Source organism: Poecilia latipinna, unplaced genomic scaffold, assembly GCF_001443285.1.
Source record: "Poecilia latipinna isolate Pla-1442-1.1 unplaced genomic scaffold, P_latipinna-1.0 Scaffold60, whole genome shotgun sequence".
NCBI lineage: Eukaryota > Metazoa > Chordata > Actinopteri > Cyprinodontiformes > Poeciliidae > Poecilia > Poecilia latipinna.
In genome coordinates this window covers 580,232-597,504 of record NW_015112676.1, presented here as the reverse complement: position 1 = coordinate 597,504, position 17,273 = coordinate 580,232, and the positions used below count along the sequence as shown (strand labels likewise).

General features: G+C 41.2%; 1 protein-coding gene across 13 annotated transcripts in view; it reads left to right on the top strand.

Annotated features, from left to right (window-relative positions):
- Positions 1-17,273, top strand: part of LOC106962457 (LIM domain only protein 7) — a 59,590-nt gene continuing 42,317 nt past the window's right edge. For 5 of the 13 annotated variants that reach the window (XM_015056907.1, XM_015056931.1, XM_015056923.1 and 2 more), the window contains exons 1-3: positions 3-659; positions 10,088-10,158; positions 12,877-12,946. In XM_015056907.1, the coding sequence (XP_014912393.1) occupies positions 588-659; positions 10,088-10,158; positions 12,877-12,946 (213 nt within the window). In that variant the 5' untranslated portion in view covers positions 3-587. The other 8 variants (XM_015056899.1, XM_015056975.1, XM_015056970.1 and 5 more) reach the window with 7 other exon arrangements.

Below are 17,273 nucleotides of genomic sequence, written 5' to 3'. Positions count from 1 at the left end.
CTTTCACAACTTTATTTTCAACGATTTTTGCCTCAGAAGTCCATTCTTCTTCCTCCTCACTTGAGGAAAAGGAAACTTCCGCACGTCTTATCTTTTGCGCGTTTTGTGTTGAACCCCTCCACCCCCCCCTTCCCTGATGGTCTTTCTTGGGACGAAATCGGGCTTTCGTGTTTACCTGGAAGCCGCAGGGGCAGGGGTGGATACACCCCGGACCTTGCCTCTCAGCTGCCCCCTCCCTGCTACAGGTCTGCCGCTCTAAATGCCCTAAACTCTGCGAGCTGACGAAGTCGAGCACAGGAAGACTCTGAGGACTCTTTTGATCGGAGCTCTGAAGAAAAGAAGCGAACCACAGGTGTGTCGGATGAAAGGACAGGTAAAGCTGCTGCAGCGGCAGGGTGATGCAGACGGAATGTACTAACCTCTTGTTACACCTTGCATCCACCCTGCAGCAAAAGAACAATAGGAAACATTTTTGTGCTGAACAAGAGGTGTGATCACCAGGTCACCTGTGTTTCTGACTGTCCACGGGAAGACTTTTAAAGGCGATAGTTGCGCTTGCATCTCATAACCTGGAGTGATAAGCCTAAATGATGGAGTGGCGTGAGCAGTCCTCCGTCAGCAGCGAGGAAGGATACTCGGAGGCGCAAAGATGGATCGAGGTAAGTCAAAGCTACCTGAGAACTGTTGTACCAAGGATATTCTAACACTAGACGCTTTTATGCTCCAATGTATTAGTGATACTATTCTGGAAAGCTCATTTGTTTCAGTAATTCTGCTCAAAAAGTCAAAGTAATTTATATTCTTTACGATACATTTCATGCATTTACTTTTATTTTTTGACGATTTGGGTTTGTAATTAATGGCAGCCACAAAAGTCATTGCACAAGATCGTGTTCTTTAACACAGAAATGACATATTATGACCTAGACATTTCTGAAGAAAACCACTGGTTTAACATGAACTATTTGGCAATGACAGTGAGCCCCAAAAGGTCATGACTGAAGAAGCTGCCTGTTAAGAGTCCTACATCCAAACATGCTAATGGAAAATGCAGTGGAAAAAAAAGTGTGGTTAAAAAAAAGGTGCAGCTATGGAGTCAGGGCTTCAAGAGAACTTTGGGATACAACTGTTGCATTTGTTGTGTTAAGCCACTCTGGAGTCAGAGACAATAGCAGACGTGTCTTACCCTGGCTGGGGAGTAAAAGGACTGGACTGTTGGCCGACAGTCGTTCTCTCTCAGATGAAAGTAAAGTATGCATTTCAAATGGAAATCAAGGTTCTAAAGTGTGGAGGAGGAAGAGTGGAGAGGCACCATACCCAAGTTGCATGAGGAGGTTCACTTTTAGTGATGGTTGTGTCAACCAGGCAATCTCTGTCTGTTGGTCCACTGCTTCCCTCTGCTGACAAGCTTTATGGCGATGATGAAACTTGTCATTGCCGTAAAGCGATGGCACTTTTCACCGGCCCGGCTTCCAAAACAACCAATAGTTCTTGTAATGACAATGGTCACAGCTCCTGATTGGCCAACAAATTCCCCTGACCTAAATCCCATAGAAAATCTTCAGGGTATTGGATGATAAGTGACACCAGACCCAACAATGTAGACAGCTTGACAGCTGCTGTTACAGCAGCCAGTAGCATTGCAGCGTGCATTTTCACCTAACCTTGGGTTCACATTTAGCCAGAGGCACGCATATGGTGGAAACTGGCTTCTTGTAAAAAGTGTTTCAGTGTCTTTTGGTGAGATTTAATGTTAAAAATACGGAAATCTGAACATATCTACAGGTTCATGCTGTTCCTTCTCAACTGGTGTACAATTTAACCAGTGAGATCAGCCTTGTTTCTGGAAAACAAAAATAGTTTCTCAGTGAACGGATGTCTGATCTTCTTAGAGAAAAGGTTACATTGTGTTGAACTCATTCATCGTTGCAGGACTGTTGTCTGCTTTTTATTTCTTTAGATCTTGTCAAAACCTGCTCCTCTGTTTTTAAGCTCCTGGGGCTTCAGGGCTCCAGTTTCAAGCAGAAAAAGATACAGAAGCATTAAGAAAAAGTGCAGCTTGTCCCAGTCGCCAAGATGTTAGCAAATAATTTGACATATTCTTGGTTCGTTTTGATCTCACACCTTTTTCATGTGAGAAATACTAATGGAAAAATTCTTAAAGCAGTTGCACATCTTGGCAGGCAAATTGTTTAGGATCAATTCAAGAAATCAGCAACTGAAATAAAGAACAGCTAAGGTTTAGTATTTTTCATGTTATTAGTTGATTAGTTGAACTGTTTGATCCAGCAAAACCTACTGTCCAATTTTTTTTTAGCTAACGTGCTTCTCTTAGCTTGTCAAGTGTATTTTTGAAGTGGTGTTCCCTTTGTAAGAGCCATGACTGTAGATGTTTATTGCAACTGCTAATATTTTGTGAAACAGACAGAATGTGCTATAGGGCAGCTGAGCAGCAGTGTGTAGTAGGTGGACTTTTTTCCTTATGATTAGGAAAATGTCCATTCATTCCAGCACTTTCTTTGGGTGAAAATGGTGTTTAAACCATACAAATAGTAGGATAAAACATTTTTTTATTGTTTAAATCCTTGGAATACCTTAATAGGCGAAACATATTTGCCATTTCATTCAGTGAATACAATTTGACATATACCCTCTAAAATGCTAACAAATCTAAAATGTCACATTACGTAAAGTTTCCACCCAACCTCTCGCCTTACTCTTTCTTCGCATCTAATTGGGGAGCCATTTTTCTTCCCCCCCCCTCATTTTGCGAATTCTCCTCCCAGCATGGCGGCACCGACACGAAGCTGCTGCATGAATGTAACTAAACAAATATTGTTCTAATTTCATGAAGGGGTGAATCTGAATGCTTTCAATGTGACATCAGCATCTCTCCCATTCACACACTGGCCCATTGTTGTGGCTCTGCCGGTGGGATCGGGGTGGGGGCCGCAGCGCTCAGCTGAAGGCTGCAGTACATGAAGGTGAAGGTAAAGGCCATGGAGTTGCTGGATGAAAAGAATGTGAGAGAGGACTGGCACGGTGGAAATAAAAGAGCAACAACAACAAACCGTACTCTGGCACTAGAGGAGCTGTCACGCCCCCCTTCCCGAAGAGAAAGTTTTTTGTTGCTATTGGATTGTGCCTCTGAATGATTAACAAGCTGCTTGGCTTCACAGAGCTTTAAACCGAGGCATGTGTGCACTGCGAGGTTGGTGGTGGCGTTAAAAAAATGAGACTAAACGGTCCGGAGCCCGTCACATGGACACATTCCAGGATTTGCTGCCATGGCTGTGAACGTGGCCCCCTCTGAGGCAGTCGGCTGTCAGCGCAGGGCACGGGATCCTTCGACCACAGGGCCTGTTGGAATAATGGAAGCTCTTGTTAATTGAATAGAAAACCCTTCGAGTGTAACTGTTAGGACGACCCCGAACAAGTGGTGGTGTTTGAGCAACTTATGGGTCCGAAGAGCAAGCATAAGGCTGCTTGTAATGACAATTAGTGATAATAATGGTTTCCTTTCATTGAGATAGGTGTTCTCTACCTCTGTTTGTTGTTTATTTTTCAGGGGTTTTTTTTGTTTTTGTAAATACAAGCACTAAGATTGCCAAACTCCATTTTATGTTATACTTTGACCTGCTCATACCAATTTTAGCTTACTTAAATTTCTCTTTAAGAGCTGTAATTATTAGCATCCAAGCCTTCTAGTAGTGAGAGGTTGTTACTTGTTTGCATAAGAAGAGGCAACAACACGCTGTGAGAATGAGAAATGATACTTGTAAAATAGAAAATTAATATTTTTCAAACCCAAGTAAAATATTTATGAAGTTGTCTTTATTTTTAAACTGGAGTTAGCATCTTATATTAGCTATTAGCAGGGCTAGCACAGCTAGCCTTACATAATCAACAGTCCCCATGTGTATTCCCTAGAATATATATGATTACTTTAACTCTTGAGACATCCTGGACAGACAGAGCTCAAAAGGATTAAATAAAGCAGTTTGCTGTACCCCTTTCTCAGCTTTCCTGCCAGCATCTGAACGTCTTGCACTCTCACACTCTATTGGAACCTGAATCGCAGACACAATTTGTCTTGTTTTTGAAAATAAGATTTTTTTTTCCAACAGCTTCTTAAATCTGCATCCTTTTAAGGTATTGTATCACTCCACTGATACTAAAACTAACCTTTGAGTCTTATTCATTCTGCATTATAGTGAAAGGTGCTGCCGACAGCACGACCTGCTAGCTGATAAGGTAGCATTAGTCATTAGAGAAGGTTAGATTTTTCTCTTTTTTGTGCAGGAGCACAATTCAAAACATTGAAAATGCAAAACACACAGTCTGGCATGTGGGTTTTATCAGTTTGTCAGGTCACAATCAGATTGTTCACTATGCTGATAAGAGTACTTTTCATTCAGTTTCTACATTTAGCAGTGACTTATTCTAATGCTTAGTACAATTTTAATATTAATAGGTTTTTAGATATAAGCAGCCCAAGTTTTAATACATAATAAGCTTTATGGAAAAAAAATTAGAAAAAAAATCACACTGAGTACTGCAAGATCTTTAAAAAAAAATTGGAAACTTTTTTTTATGAATGTTAGAAAACCTTTATGCATGTTTAATAGACAATGTTGTGGAGCAGAACTGTTCTATTACAGGACCAAACCCGACGTTCTCATAAGTGTCATTAGAAAGAATTTTATACCTTGACATTTTAAAATGTATCTGTAAAGTCTGAAATTGCTTAGAAAAAAAAAAAAGCCAATGTCAAAAGAAATACTTCACAGATGAAGGGAAAATTGATTTCCCTCCGTCAGTGGATTCATCTATTGTCTTCTTTTGTTCCCAGTGGATGGGAGTTGAGCTGGCTGAGAAACGATATCTGATTTCCTATCTAAGGTAATGATCAAAACATTCCATGAGAAACAATGACAGCATAGAGTGGGCCCGTATAGCAATACATTACTATTAAAATAAACTCAAGTCAAAGAATATTAACCCAAAAGACAGGAGGTAGTATTTGCAAAGTTGACTAAAAATCTCATGGCACACAAATCCCTTTGCAGCTGTAAGAAACAGCAGATCTTAAGGCAGGGTTTTAGTTTGTTTTACTCTCAAAAATGCTTTTATTCATCAAGAACAAAGTAGGTTTTCAAGAGCAATACAAGCTGGTGGATCTAGAATTCTGAGTTGTATAAATCAGAATGAAATTAAAGTTTCCTTCCTGTCCATATTATACAGGAAACAAGAGACCTACCCAAGCACCAGCGTTCTGCTTCTTAATGTTACAAGGACTTATTTTTATTGGCTGCTATTCCTAGATTTGGGAAAACAAAGGTACTACCAGATTTAACGGCGTCCCGCTCGAGTCTTTCTGTCACTACCCATGAAAACTGATTGGAAAGGAAATTTACAGCTCCTCTGAAGCAATGTTTCCTGGACATTTTCCCCGAATAACTCACAAAATATGTTTTGAATGGCTCTGTTTTTGGAACAGAGTAGTATCAATCAAAACAGTAAGATCGCCAAGTTGATCCGTCTCGGTGGACTTTTTTTTTTCTTACTCTGTTTGAGGGAATGAAATTATTAATAACTTGGAGAGGAAACAACTCTTGCTCTCTGGAGCTGATGTTGCTTCATTGTTTACCACCACAGAAACGTTGAATCTAGACTGACCATTTATCACCCTGAATGATCCCTTTTTGACAGTTTGGACATGAAGTAATTAGGAATAACGTTCAGAATCATCAACGTGAAAACAGGCCCTTGCACAGGCAGCCAATCGCTTTGGTGTAGAAACAGTTGTAGCTACATTGTACCAGCGGTGACATTAATGGATTTCACAGCTGAAATTTTGTTTTCAATTCAAACCCCGAAGCGTGTGGAAAAATGTTCCCTCTGTTGACCCGTACTTTGTGCTCGAGACACAAAGAATGTCAGGAACAATTAGTGGTTGAGTGCTACATCAGTAACCAGATTGGCCTTGGTGTCCTGTATGAATAAACATGGACTCCTCAGACTGTTCATGAACTATCTGGGCTCCCCCCCGTTTGGTTTGTTCCTGTAATAATTACTGTTCCTTGCAGAAGTGTTCATATCCCTTGAACTTTTTTTCCGCGTTGTCATGTTACAGCAACGAACTTTGTGTCAATCTATTATGTGAAATCCTTACAATCACAACAAAAAATAGCTTATCATTGTAAAGTGGATGGAAAAGAAGGCATTGTTTTCAAAATCCCTTAAAAAGCGAGACTCAACCTTTTCCCTGCATTTACGGCTACAAGTCTTTCGGGGTGCGTGTATACCAACGTTGCCTATCTATTGACGCAGGTTTTGGCCATAAATAATAAAGCAAAATAGCTCTAGCTCAGTCACATCAAGATAGAAAGTTGACAGAGACTGACTGAGCCATTCCAACACATGGATAAGTTTCTGGTTCCTGACCTGGAACGTTTAAATGCAACTGGTCCAAAGCAGTTGAATGAAGTGGGTGAATTACTCACTCAGTCTGTATTCAAGACATTCAAGACATTCCTGCTTATGCCTAATTATTCGATTCAAGTATTTTGAGCAGATCATCCTCTCAAAACCCATGAGGACTGGAGTTTTGGACCCCCTAATTAAAAGAATCCAACTTCGGTCTCACCAGAGAGACAAATGCCTTCTTCCATCTAATCACTGTTCCCCATAAATGGTTTGTGTCACAATTCAAACTGAATTTCTCTAGGCTTTTTTCCAGCACATAACCAATTGTTTTCCTGTTGAGAAATTTGGCCACCTGAGCAACGGTGGGTTTCTTTTACAGTTCCCCCAAAGCTACTATGCGTTTCTTGACAAAGGACGGACAGAGGGAAGGATTTTATTTTTCCCCTTCACTACTGCGTAATACTTGGTGTTGGTCTGGCACATTAAAACCAAATAAAATGCATTAAAGTTGGTTATTTGGAACATAATAAAATGTGGGAAAAGACGCAGGCATATAAAAACTTTTGCGAGGCACAATTGTTTTGCTCGGGCCTCTGTCTTTACCCATGGCGAACTGGATCCATATTTCTGGAGCTCCTGTGTTTAGTTCTCTGATAAAACCAGAGCGCCCGTCTGCCGTTCCACATCAGGCCTGTTGATCTTGATGGTTGATAATATCTCTCATAATAGTGGACCACACTGGCATTCTGTTACAGCACATCCAGCCTGGTGCCAGGGTGGTTCCCACACCTCATACCCTAATTGTCCTCTTTCAGTCAGATTAGCCGATGTCACTTTTGATTAGAAAATGTGAGGGGAGAGCAACATCAAAGTAACACGCTGTGGAAAGAGGATGAAAGATGTTATCGTTCACACTGAGCTGTTTCCTTCTCTATTGTTTATTTGCATGCAAGTGGATCCCAGTAACTTGCCAGCGCATCTGTGGAACAGCAGGGGTCAGGATTTCGTATGCTAAATGCACAGCCTGGCTGACTGCTACCAGTTGTATAAGGTTGTTTTCACTCCTTATAAAATAATGGCAGCTCTCCCTGCTTCTCTCATCTTCCTGTTTGTCTGTTTTTTTTGGTGGGGGGCAGGTTTGTCCTGGGGAATTAGTTTGGATACTAATTTTGTGAATGGAAAAGAAAGAAGCAGACTGAGCTGAAATATTTCTTACCACGTAGCTCGATTCCGTCTTGCAAACGATGCAGAAGTAGGCAGTGGAAATGTGTGAGAACTTTGTTCTTGTTCATGTATCTTGGCATGGTCTAATTCTCTTGGAATGATAAGCATTCGAGGCCGCGGCCATCTCTGGTTACCCAGGGTGTGTTCTGAGGTGTAGCGCAAATTGTTTGAAAGTAATAATAGTCATGTTTAGTCGCCTTTAACTGTTTCACTTTTTCCTGTCTCGTCCATAATTATGTCCTGCACTTAACTTTGCAAGAGTTTGTTTCAAGCTTGCTTTAAAACATGGGCGTAATCCTTGATTGTAAATGCCGACAAGCCTGTTTATTTTTACAGTGTAATATAGAAGACCTCTTAAGAATATGCTTGAAACCTACTTTTTTTTTTTTGGCTCAAATTAAGGACATTTATTTCCTGATTTAAGTACATGGACTGTTGTTGCATTTTGCTTTGATCCTTTTTGAGCTTTCTTGCAACACTTTGCTTTTAACACCTGGCAATTCTGGTTTAAAACAAAAAGAGAAATCATAAATCAAAACCTTTCTATTTCCAATTGACCGACAGGACGAAAGGTGTCACACCTGTGCGACACCCCGGACTCACCAAGCGAGGTAATCACAGGCCCACATCAGGTGGGAAAGTCTTTGCAGGTAAATGGAGGCATGAAGTGAACACATATAGTTTCTTCGACTAAGCAGTTACAGACTAAGAAATTATTTGTTAGAAGAAGAGCAAGAAGTTCTTCAATTTAAATCAGAAGCATCAGATCAGCCTGAGTTCCTCTGTCTGTTCCTCAGTCCCACACTTCACAGCATTGTGGGACACAGCCGAATCCACTTGCCTTCCCTGGCTGTATGTGTATTTTTTGCAATAACATGAACATCACGGGAAGCGTGGAAGATTGAATTTAGCTGTTAAACACATGTCAAGCCACTTTATAAGCATGGAGGAGTCAACAAGCAGCCAGAAGCTGCTTTTTAGAATGAGACGGCGCTGAACTCTGTCCGTCAGTCCGTCTGTCTGTCGTGGTGCACAGGACACTAATTAAAGACGTTTTAACACTTACTCTTCTACGAAAGGAAATATTGTGAAAATTGTTACCAAAAAAGATTGAATGTTGGTCCATATTTTTTCTGTGAATTAAAATTCCACCACTTCAAATGAGTGATATGAAACTTTAATGTTTCGATTAGCGGTGCGTCAGTTGGAGTTTTCTGGTCAATCAATGATCTTTAAAAAAAACCTTACCTGGTGATTCCAGTTTTGGACGATGTCGATTTTTTTTTCCCCCAGATTTTTAACCACAAACGTGTCGATATGGTCTGATGTTTGTCAGAGTAGGTCAGGAGGGAGAGTGACTGATTTTCAGAACTTTGCAGGTACATAAGACAGATTTGATTTGTAAGTATTGGCCGATCCCAGATCTCCCAAAATTAAGTAAATCTGGTCCAATTTATCGATACACCCTACTTTTGAACGTTCACAACATATTTATGGACGTTATTTATGTAGATATGAATACTATCACTTTTTATTTATCAATTTATCCGCAAATTCAAACATTGTTTGAGTAGCACAGTGTTGTAGTGAAAATATTGAGCAGGACTGCTGAGTAAATACAGTTTTTTTTGCCTCTTTTTATTTAAGAGATCCAGATTTAGACTTTATTAGACCAGGAAGCATTCCAACAAAACACTGCAGGAATCAGGGAGTGGCTAAAAATCATGCACTTTGTTGCAAAACATAGAAAAAATAATTGTGCTTTTTTTTCACATAAAAATGCTGCATGAGAGAGAAGTTGCACAGGAAATGTAGTAAATGCACGAATTGCTGTAGAAGTCCTGCACGTTTGCTTCAGTTGCTCCACTGCATGTGTGCTTGTGTTTAAGGCTGCACGTCAGGGTGTGCATGCATGCAGGCATGCATGCAGTGTCCGTGTTTGCTTACATAATGGTTCCTGGTGTTTCTGCTGTGGCGGTTTGAGATCATGGGAAAAGCATGAGGCTGTAACACAGCCGCTGTGTTCCTTCAGTGTTCCAGCCTTGTGGCTTCTGCAGACTGACTCCAGTACAGCTTTAACACAGCCCGCACATTTCCCAGCAGCTTCCAGCATTAAAGTGAGAAGAAATCACCCACTCGGGAGCCCCCTACCCCCAACCCCCTGAGGAATACCTGGAGGACCTTACTTAACGTTGGCCCTCAGAGACAGTGTAGGAACTCAGAAGGAAATACCTCTGACTTCCTCTGCTACTGTTCTCAACATCCTACCTTTATTCTCCAACGCTCCCCACCCCTCATCACACTCTGGCCCCCCCAGGCCCCCACCTCCTCCTCCTCCTCCTCCTCCTCTCCTTACCCAATCCTTGCTGACTGTTTTTGCTCACTGTTCTTGTATTCTTGCTTCTTTTGTTTTTGTTTGTTTCTCTCTCCCCAGGCAGCAACCAAGAAAAAATTTGGGAACGGCGACTTCCGATCAGCCCTGGAGAATGGAGTTCTGCTGTGTGAGTAAGTACTCCTCTTTTCCCAGGCACCTCTATTAGGCCACTCATTCATAAGGAATCCCTCCGCTCTCCTCCACGTCTGCTCTCTTCCAACGTAAGTGCCGCTGATATTTCCCAGGCAGACCCCCTGCCAGGCCACTGTTTGTTTGTTAGCTTGCATAAACGGAGCCAGGGTTGTCCGGACGGAACAATGGAGGCAGTTATTTGTAGGTTATTTGATGCCATCATGATCAGACTTTCTCTCATGCCTTGCTGGTTAGGAGAGCGATGTCTTTCCAGTTGTGTTGCCTGTTGGACAGATGTTATGGATCTGTGGATTGGGCTGCGTGCCGTCCTCGCTGTAATGAGAAGCTGTGCAGTGGATGAAAACGTTTCAGTTTTGACCACAGGAGGGTTTCAAAGCATGCTGCTTTCTAATTTCCCCGAATGGATACGGGACGAGCCAACAAGTCAGTTTTAGGAGCCCATGTCTTTGTGACATTTGCTTTTTTTGCGTTAACTCAATAACTCTTCTCAGTCAGGACATTTGTAAGGCAGAGCACAATGAAGCAGCATGCATATGTGCAAATTGCTTAACGGACACTGCGATGCGATTTGCACATATCAGCATGAGGTTGATAATTAGCAGCAGCCCCTGCAGACTCGTCCAAACCTTTATCGGCAGCCGCTCGAAGGAGAAGAAGAAGAACCGCCTCGCTCTGCTGATTGGGGCCTGACTCTGACGAACAACGCCGTCTGCAGTTTTATTTTTTTTTTGCGTTTCTTTTTCTTTTCAGTCATCAAGCTGTCCGTGTTTTCCCAGCACGAGGAAGAGGAAGGCAGATTAAATCACCTTCACCTACAAACACAACCCTCCTGCTCCCATTGTGTTGCAGATATCCCAGTTTCTTGCTCACAAAGGAATGTCCAGTGTTGCTCTCACACAAGATTATATCCTACTCGGCCTTAAATGTGTGTCTTATCTCATGAAAATCCATTGTTTCGCTGTTAAATGACCAGTATGAACCCAAGTGCGACCCCCCCCCACCCCCCAATCCCAACCCCACACTCTTTCTTTAAGTCTATTGTCAGCCTATCCCATCCGCCTACAGCCAGAAAATTGCTTAATCTTATATGGAGTTCAGTTTCTTTAAAACAATGGCTTCTTTAGTTGCATGTTTTCAAAAATATTCCCACAACTTACTTTTTAAGTTCATTTCTGCAGTTGTTCCATCATAACTAGGCGTTGTGGAAGCTGTGCAAAAATATTTACCATGCAATGACTGTATGATTAGCATTTTTTTGGAAAAAATAATATATATTTTGACTTGGGCCATTTTAATAGAAGACTTGAGAGCTAACATTTGTCATGAATTAAAGTAAATTGGTGCCTGGCTAAACATAGATATATGCCTTTTTTCAACTACGTTCTTTGTGCTTTACGGTTCCAACTGCTGTGTTATCCTGAAGACATCACCTGATTGATTTATCTCCAAAGTAAACGCTGATACTCGATTGCTCTAATTGAATTAAGATAAACTAAGTGCTATGGTTACACTTGGTTAAAATAAGATAATGTACAAAAATGTTTCAACCATCAGGAGTAGTCGCGGGTAAAACGGCTCAGAAAGAGAGTCAGCTCCCTCCTTTTGGTCTTTGGTGACGGTTCTCAACTAGAAGAAATGGGTTTTCACATTCTGGAAACTCATCCCAAGTGAATGACTTCCGAGGAATGTTGCTGTATTCTCTTCAGCCTTCTTATTATCTGCTCTCTCTTGGACTCTCACATGAATCACGGACATGTCCCAAAATGTTGTGGAAAATACCAATCCTTTTGAATAGCTCCTGTTGCGTCTCTGGTGTTTCTTTGGCCTCATTACTAAACACCTCATTGTTAGCAAAAATAGTTAACTCTGAGTCCTGGATGTGCTTATACGCAGTGGGTTCATTTGTCAGAAAACAATCAGACTCACAGGTTTCTGATCAGGAAGTCACTTCTTGATCTTCATGGAGCTTCAAACTAATTGTTGTCCTATTTCAATTAACAGCTAATTTCTCAGTGCATATCTCATAAATATCTTAACTGGATAATGTCTAAAGGCTGAGGTATGTTTGAGTTTCCCCCCCTTGATCTGTTAGATGTGCAACTCGATCTCATATGTGTGGAAGATGGATAATAACTGAAGTAAATTGTGCTGGAAACATAGTACAGATAAGACTGTGAAATATATTATCTGTGCTCAGATTCTGTGATTGTGAAAAACAATTTATGCTGCAGAGTAAAAAAAACCTTCTTAAACAGCCTTACTACAAAGGTTGTCACTGCAGGCAGTTGTTTTTATTTGATATCTTTTTGTTATATTGACTCTTACTCAATAACTTTCCTTCAAAGTGGTTTTAAACGGCACCACAAGTCCATTATCCTCTACCTAAAACCGTAGCTGTTTTCCGAGTTTAAATGTGGTTATTCAGGTTTGTTTTGAGGTTACTTCTGCAGTGGAGGGCATGTTTTTGGAAGCACAAGGGCTCATTTTTGTTTACACCATGGCGCGGCACCGGTGATTTACTAAACTGAAGCCAGGTGGCCACCATTAAACCAGGTCGTAAACACACAACACCACCAGGACTGTGCATCAAGTCCTGCTCATTCCTGCGTAGCTGGGGCAGCTTCGACAATGAGCGGGTGCTTTCACTTACCTTTTAATTTCCCCTGATGTTCTGTGTCTCTTTCCTCTGCTTACAGTCTGATAAACAAGATCAAGCCTGGCACCATCAAAAGGGTCAACAGGCTCCCTACACCTATTGCTGGACTGGTAAGTCGTCTTCTGTTCTTGTTTAGTCTTGGACTGTGTTTTCAAATTATGCCAACATAGCCGTCAGTGAAAGCGTTTCTAAGCTTTACACCACATAATTTTCTCACGTTTTTCCTCACGTTTGTGACGCTGCTGATGTTCGGCGCTGTGAGTTAAAGCAAAGGGAATAATGATGTTTGACAGGTCAAGGTAATTATATATGTGCTTCCTCATACTTGCCCAGTAAGTTTGGTGAATGAGGAGCTGCTTCAAAGGATGCAAATCGCTTACTTAACAATTATGTTACAATAATGTCAGACAGTCATTGTAAAGTGGGATTAAAAAAAGGAAATAGCCAGGTTGTGATTCATTCTGAAAATAGGTAATGATGAGTCTTCTTTATTTTGGCAACATCCAGACTCTTTAATGACAGGCAGAGATTAAAAGATGAAAAGGATAAGACCAAAAAAGCAACAATAGTCCTGGCTGGTATTCCATTTCTGGTTGGACAAAACATTTCCAAAACATTTGGGTTAGAATTAATTTCCTCTGGCAGAAATAAACAACTGCATCTATCCAAAGTCTAGATTTTGGTTGTTGCAGCCGTAATGAACAACTGAAATGCTGACTTTGCATCTTCTTCCTTCAGTAACAGCCTCCACACAGAAGAGGGTGGAAGTGCAACACAGATTGATTACTACAATCCGATTACTCCCAGTGCATGCACTGATCAGAATCAAATTTTTGAGTTTCCAACAGGTTGGCCAATTTTCAGGACTTGGTCGGGCCTGTGGGTTCGATTACATCTTTTTTTTATTCACCACAGCTTCATTGGACAAGGCGCTAAATCCCAAATTGAACTACATGCTGCAAAAATAATGTATGAATGCGTATGCATTTGTGAGTGTGGATAGCTGCATGTCACTCCAGTGCATAGATTCAAAAGTACTATAGCTTAGTTTGTTTACCATTTAATCAAGTGCATCTCCAATGTAGTCCAATCAGGTTTTATGTCTTTCTTGAAAACTGGGTTTTTGAATGATGGAGCAGTTTGTCTTTTAAACTCTTTAAGATGCCAGTTATAAATCTTAACTGGAAGATGTGGCACATTGCACATCTTCCAGTTAAGGCTTTTGGGCCACTATGGCTCTCTGCAGATGGATGTTTTGGGAGTGCCTGCAAACAAGTTCTTGGGAAGTAGAGGCTTGAAAACCTACCTAATACCCATCCCTGTGAAAGCTCTCTCTAGTGGGAGTAATTGAGTCCAGCTGTCTAGAGGAATTATAGACATCCCTCTCCAAAGCATTGTGTGTGTGTGTGTGCGTGTGCATGTGTGTGTCTCAGCATGTTCATGAGACAACGAACGTCGTCAGTAAAAACAGACTGTAAATCATAAACTGTCATATGTGTTTTGTGACAAAATCAACTTTCTTTTCTTTTTTTTTTTTTTTTTGCCATTTGCTGTGTTGACGTAAAGGCTGGGCACCTGCTGAGGTAATGGGTATGGCTCCATCGCGGCGCTTGTGTGGTATTTCCGAGGCTTGGACGCAAACCTGAAACCACCTGATCATAAATTCCCCCTTCCAAAGGCTTCTGGCTGGCCTGAGGCTATCCGTTACTGCCGGCCACATGGAGCGAGGCTGGATGCTCTCCCGACAAACATTACTCACTCTCACTCTGAGAGTTGTTGAGACTTTACTCCCTCAGCAGTAAAGTGGTCTTGCCATCTCCAGTCTTTAAAAATAGCAGGGAGTGTGAGGATGGGATAAAGTGTTAGGCGGTGTTTAAAGTAGAGAAACACCGATCGCTGACTTCCAGTCTTCATTCTTGTGAAGCTTTGATCTGTCGAGGCCAATTTTAGCTGAAATGCAGCACTGTATACAATGTTGACATAATGAGGGCTTCAGTTGGCCTTATTGTGGCATTTTCCTAAACAAGCATTCTCCCTTCATTCATAAAACTAGATCTACATCTGCAAAATGTCTTTTAATTCAAGCCAGAACACTCTTATACTTATGAGCCACCAGCTGGTGGTGATAATGTTTGCTCAAACAACAAAATTAAGGAGAATGCTCTGAACGTACATGGCTAAAGCAGAAAGCTAGGCTAAAGTTTAAATGCTACCACCCAAGAGAAAGTAGAACTTTTAACAATTTGTGTGATTTACGAAAGGCTGCCGTTTCCAAGTCCAAAACAGAAGTTAGAATTTCAAAAGGATAAAACAGAGCAGCTTAGCTTTAATATATGTTTAGCCTTCGTGGGATCTGTTAGCGTTAAATTCGGATCAATTCATCTCTTTGCCAAGTGGATGAAATGTCCTCACTGTGTTATGTGGCAAAAATACCCAATCAAAAGTGGAAAAGACAAGAAAAGGCAAACCATTTGTACAGTTCCCACTGGAAAATTGTGCTCTCCCTCTGCATTTAGTGGGTGGATTTGTCAGCTGTCGTCCTCCTCCAACCTCCTCTTCTTCTACACGTTTTGATTCCACTCATGTCCCCCACTACTCTTCTTACAGCTGACCAACAGGAAAAGGAATGTTTTTGGCTTTTTATTCCCTACTCTGTCAGAGATTGGTTGTTACTTAAAACCAACCTGACAAGAAGAGCTATTTGTAACTACGCCTCATTGCCACTTAAACGTGAACATTTGCCATCATCATCATCATCATCATCACCATATGTTGTTTTACTTTTGCTATCTGAAGGATTTTAAATGGTTTAAATTGATACCAGCTTAAAACTCTGGCAGAGCAAAATCCCAAGGAAGGAATGGGAATATTTAGCAATGCTGGCTCCCAACCTGGGTCTATTCTTTGGTTTTACTTGTGTCCAAGTGATTTTTTTTTTTTCCTGTCAGCACATTTCAGTACTCTGCAGGCTGTGGGTTTGGACCATCTCAGCCCCAGCATTGGGCCTGGTTCTGCCCACCCAAAATACACAGTAATTGGTGTGGTACTGGATGTCCTCTGCATACACCAACCCCTTGGTGAGTTGAGGTACCAGAAGGAGGAGGCAAGCAGGCAGTTTCGATAGGCCCCAGGGTGTCTTTACACATGTAGATGTGTGTGTAATCATCTGTGCAATGACAGGCATTTGACCATGCTTTGTTACTGTGTTTATGTTCTACGGGTGCATGTTATGACTGGATCGGACCGCTGGAACTGTCTGGCTCAATAAAGCCCTGTTTGAGGAGTGGCAGCATGTCAAGTATTCCAATCTCCTCTTACTTTCTTTTCCCAAGATTTGGAAGTGTGTAGCCTGATATTTTAAGCATAGTTTTTCGTGCTATGTTTGCTTCATAGGTCGTGCGAGGGTAATCTGAGAGTAATCCTCGTTATTAACCCGACGAGCTACCCGAGGGACGTCAAGATTGCACATTTAGGAATAAAATGCTAAGTCAGACGTCCTGTGAGGCAAATCTTTTTCTTCCTTGTTGTGAAGTGCTTGAATCAGGGTTTTTCCAGTGTCCATTAGATTACCCTTTTTCAGCAATGCACTGACGATAGGTAATGAAATATGAACTTCCACTGTTAAAAAAGTTTCTTTAAATAAGTTCCATCTCCTTTACAATTACATTGGTGCACAAGTAACCAGCTGAACAAAAAGTGTTGGTAAACAGCCTGGCGGATGAGAGACTTTTGACCAGTTTTGATGTAAATTCTGTTGCACTTCAGTCGCACGGGGTTCAGCTTTACCTGTTTGAACCACGATTTGACTCCAGTGACCTCTGAGCCTTGACAGATGTCGCTGTAGGAAGCTGGGGTAAAACGCAAACAAGGACATCACCCTTCCTAATGACTTGAACTTCTTCTGTTGTCAAGGGATAAGATTTGATTGAAAACATGTTAAAAAGAAATGGGAAACAAAACACAAAGATACATATTTATGAATGTACTCAAACGTAATTCCAATAAGGTGCCTCCTTCCTTTTGTGGCGTCACAGGAGGCATATTGGTTTTTTGAGAGGGTAGGTTTTTATTTTATCAACTGACAAACGAAAAACCGGACCATGGTGATTACGAACTATGTAAAATGAGTTTGACTGATCTGATGGTTTGTGTGGTCCTTTTATATATAATTATTCATGATAATTATGTTGACTTTAAGGGTTTTGTCATTTTTCAGACAAATCCCCTTTTCAAATGTCTGCTATGCCAGAAAAATGACAGAAGCAAAGTTTAATCTGAAAAAAAAAAAAAAAAAAAGTTTTCTTAAGTCTAGGTGCTGCTTTTGATTTTGGTACCACTTGATTTTTTAAATAGGAGTCATCCAAGGCTGCATTCGAACACAATGGCTGAATTACAAGGAACAGGAAGAGCTGCAACCCATTGTCAATAAACACCCAC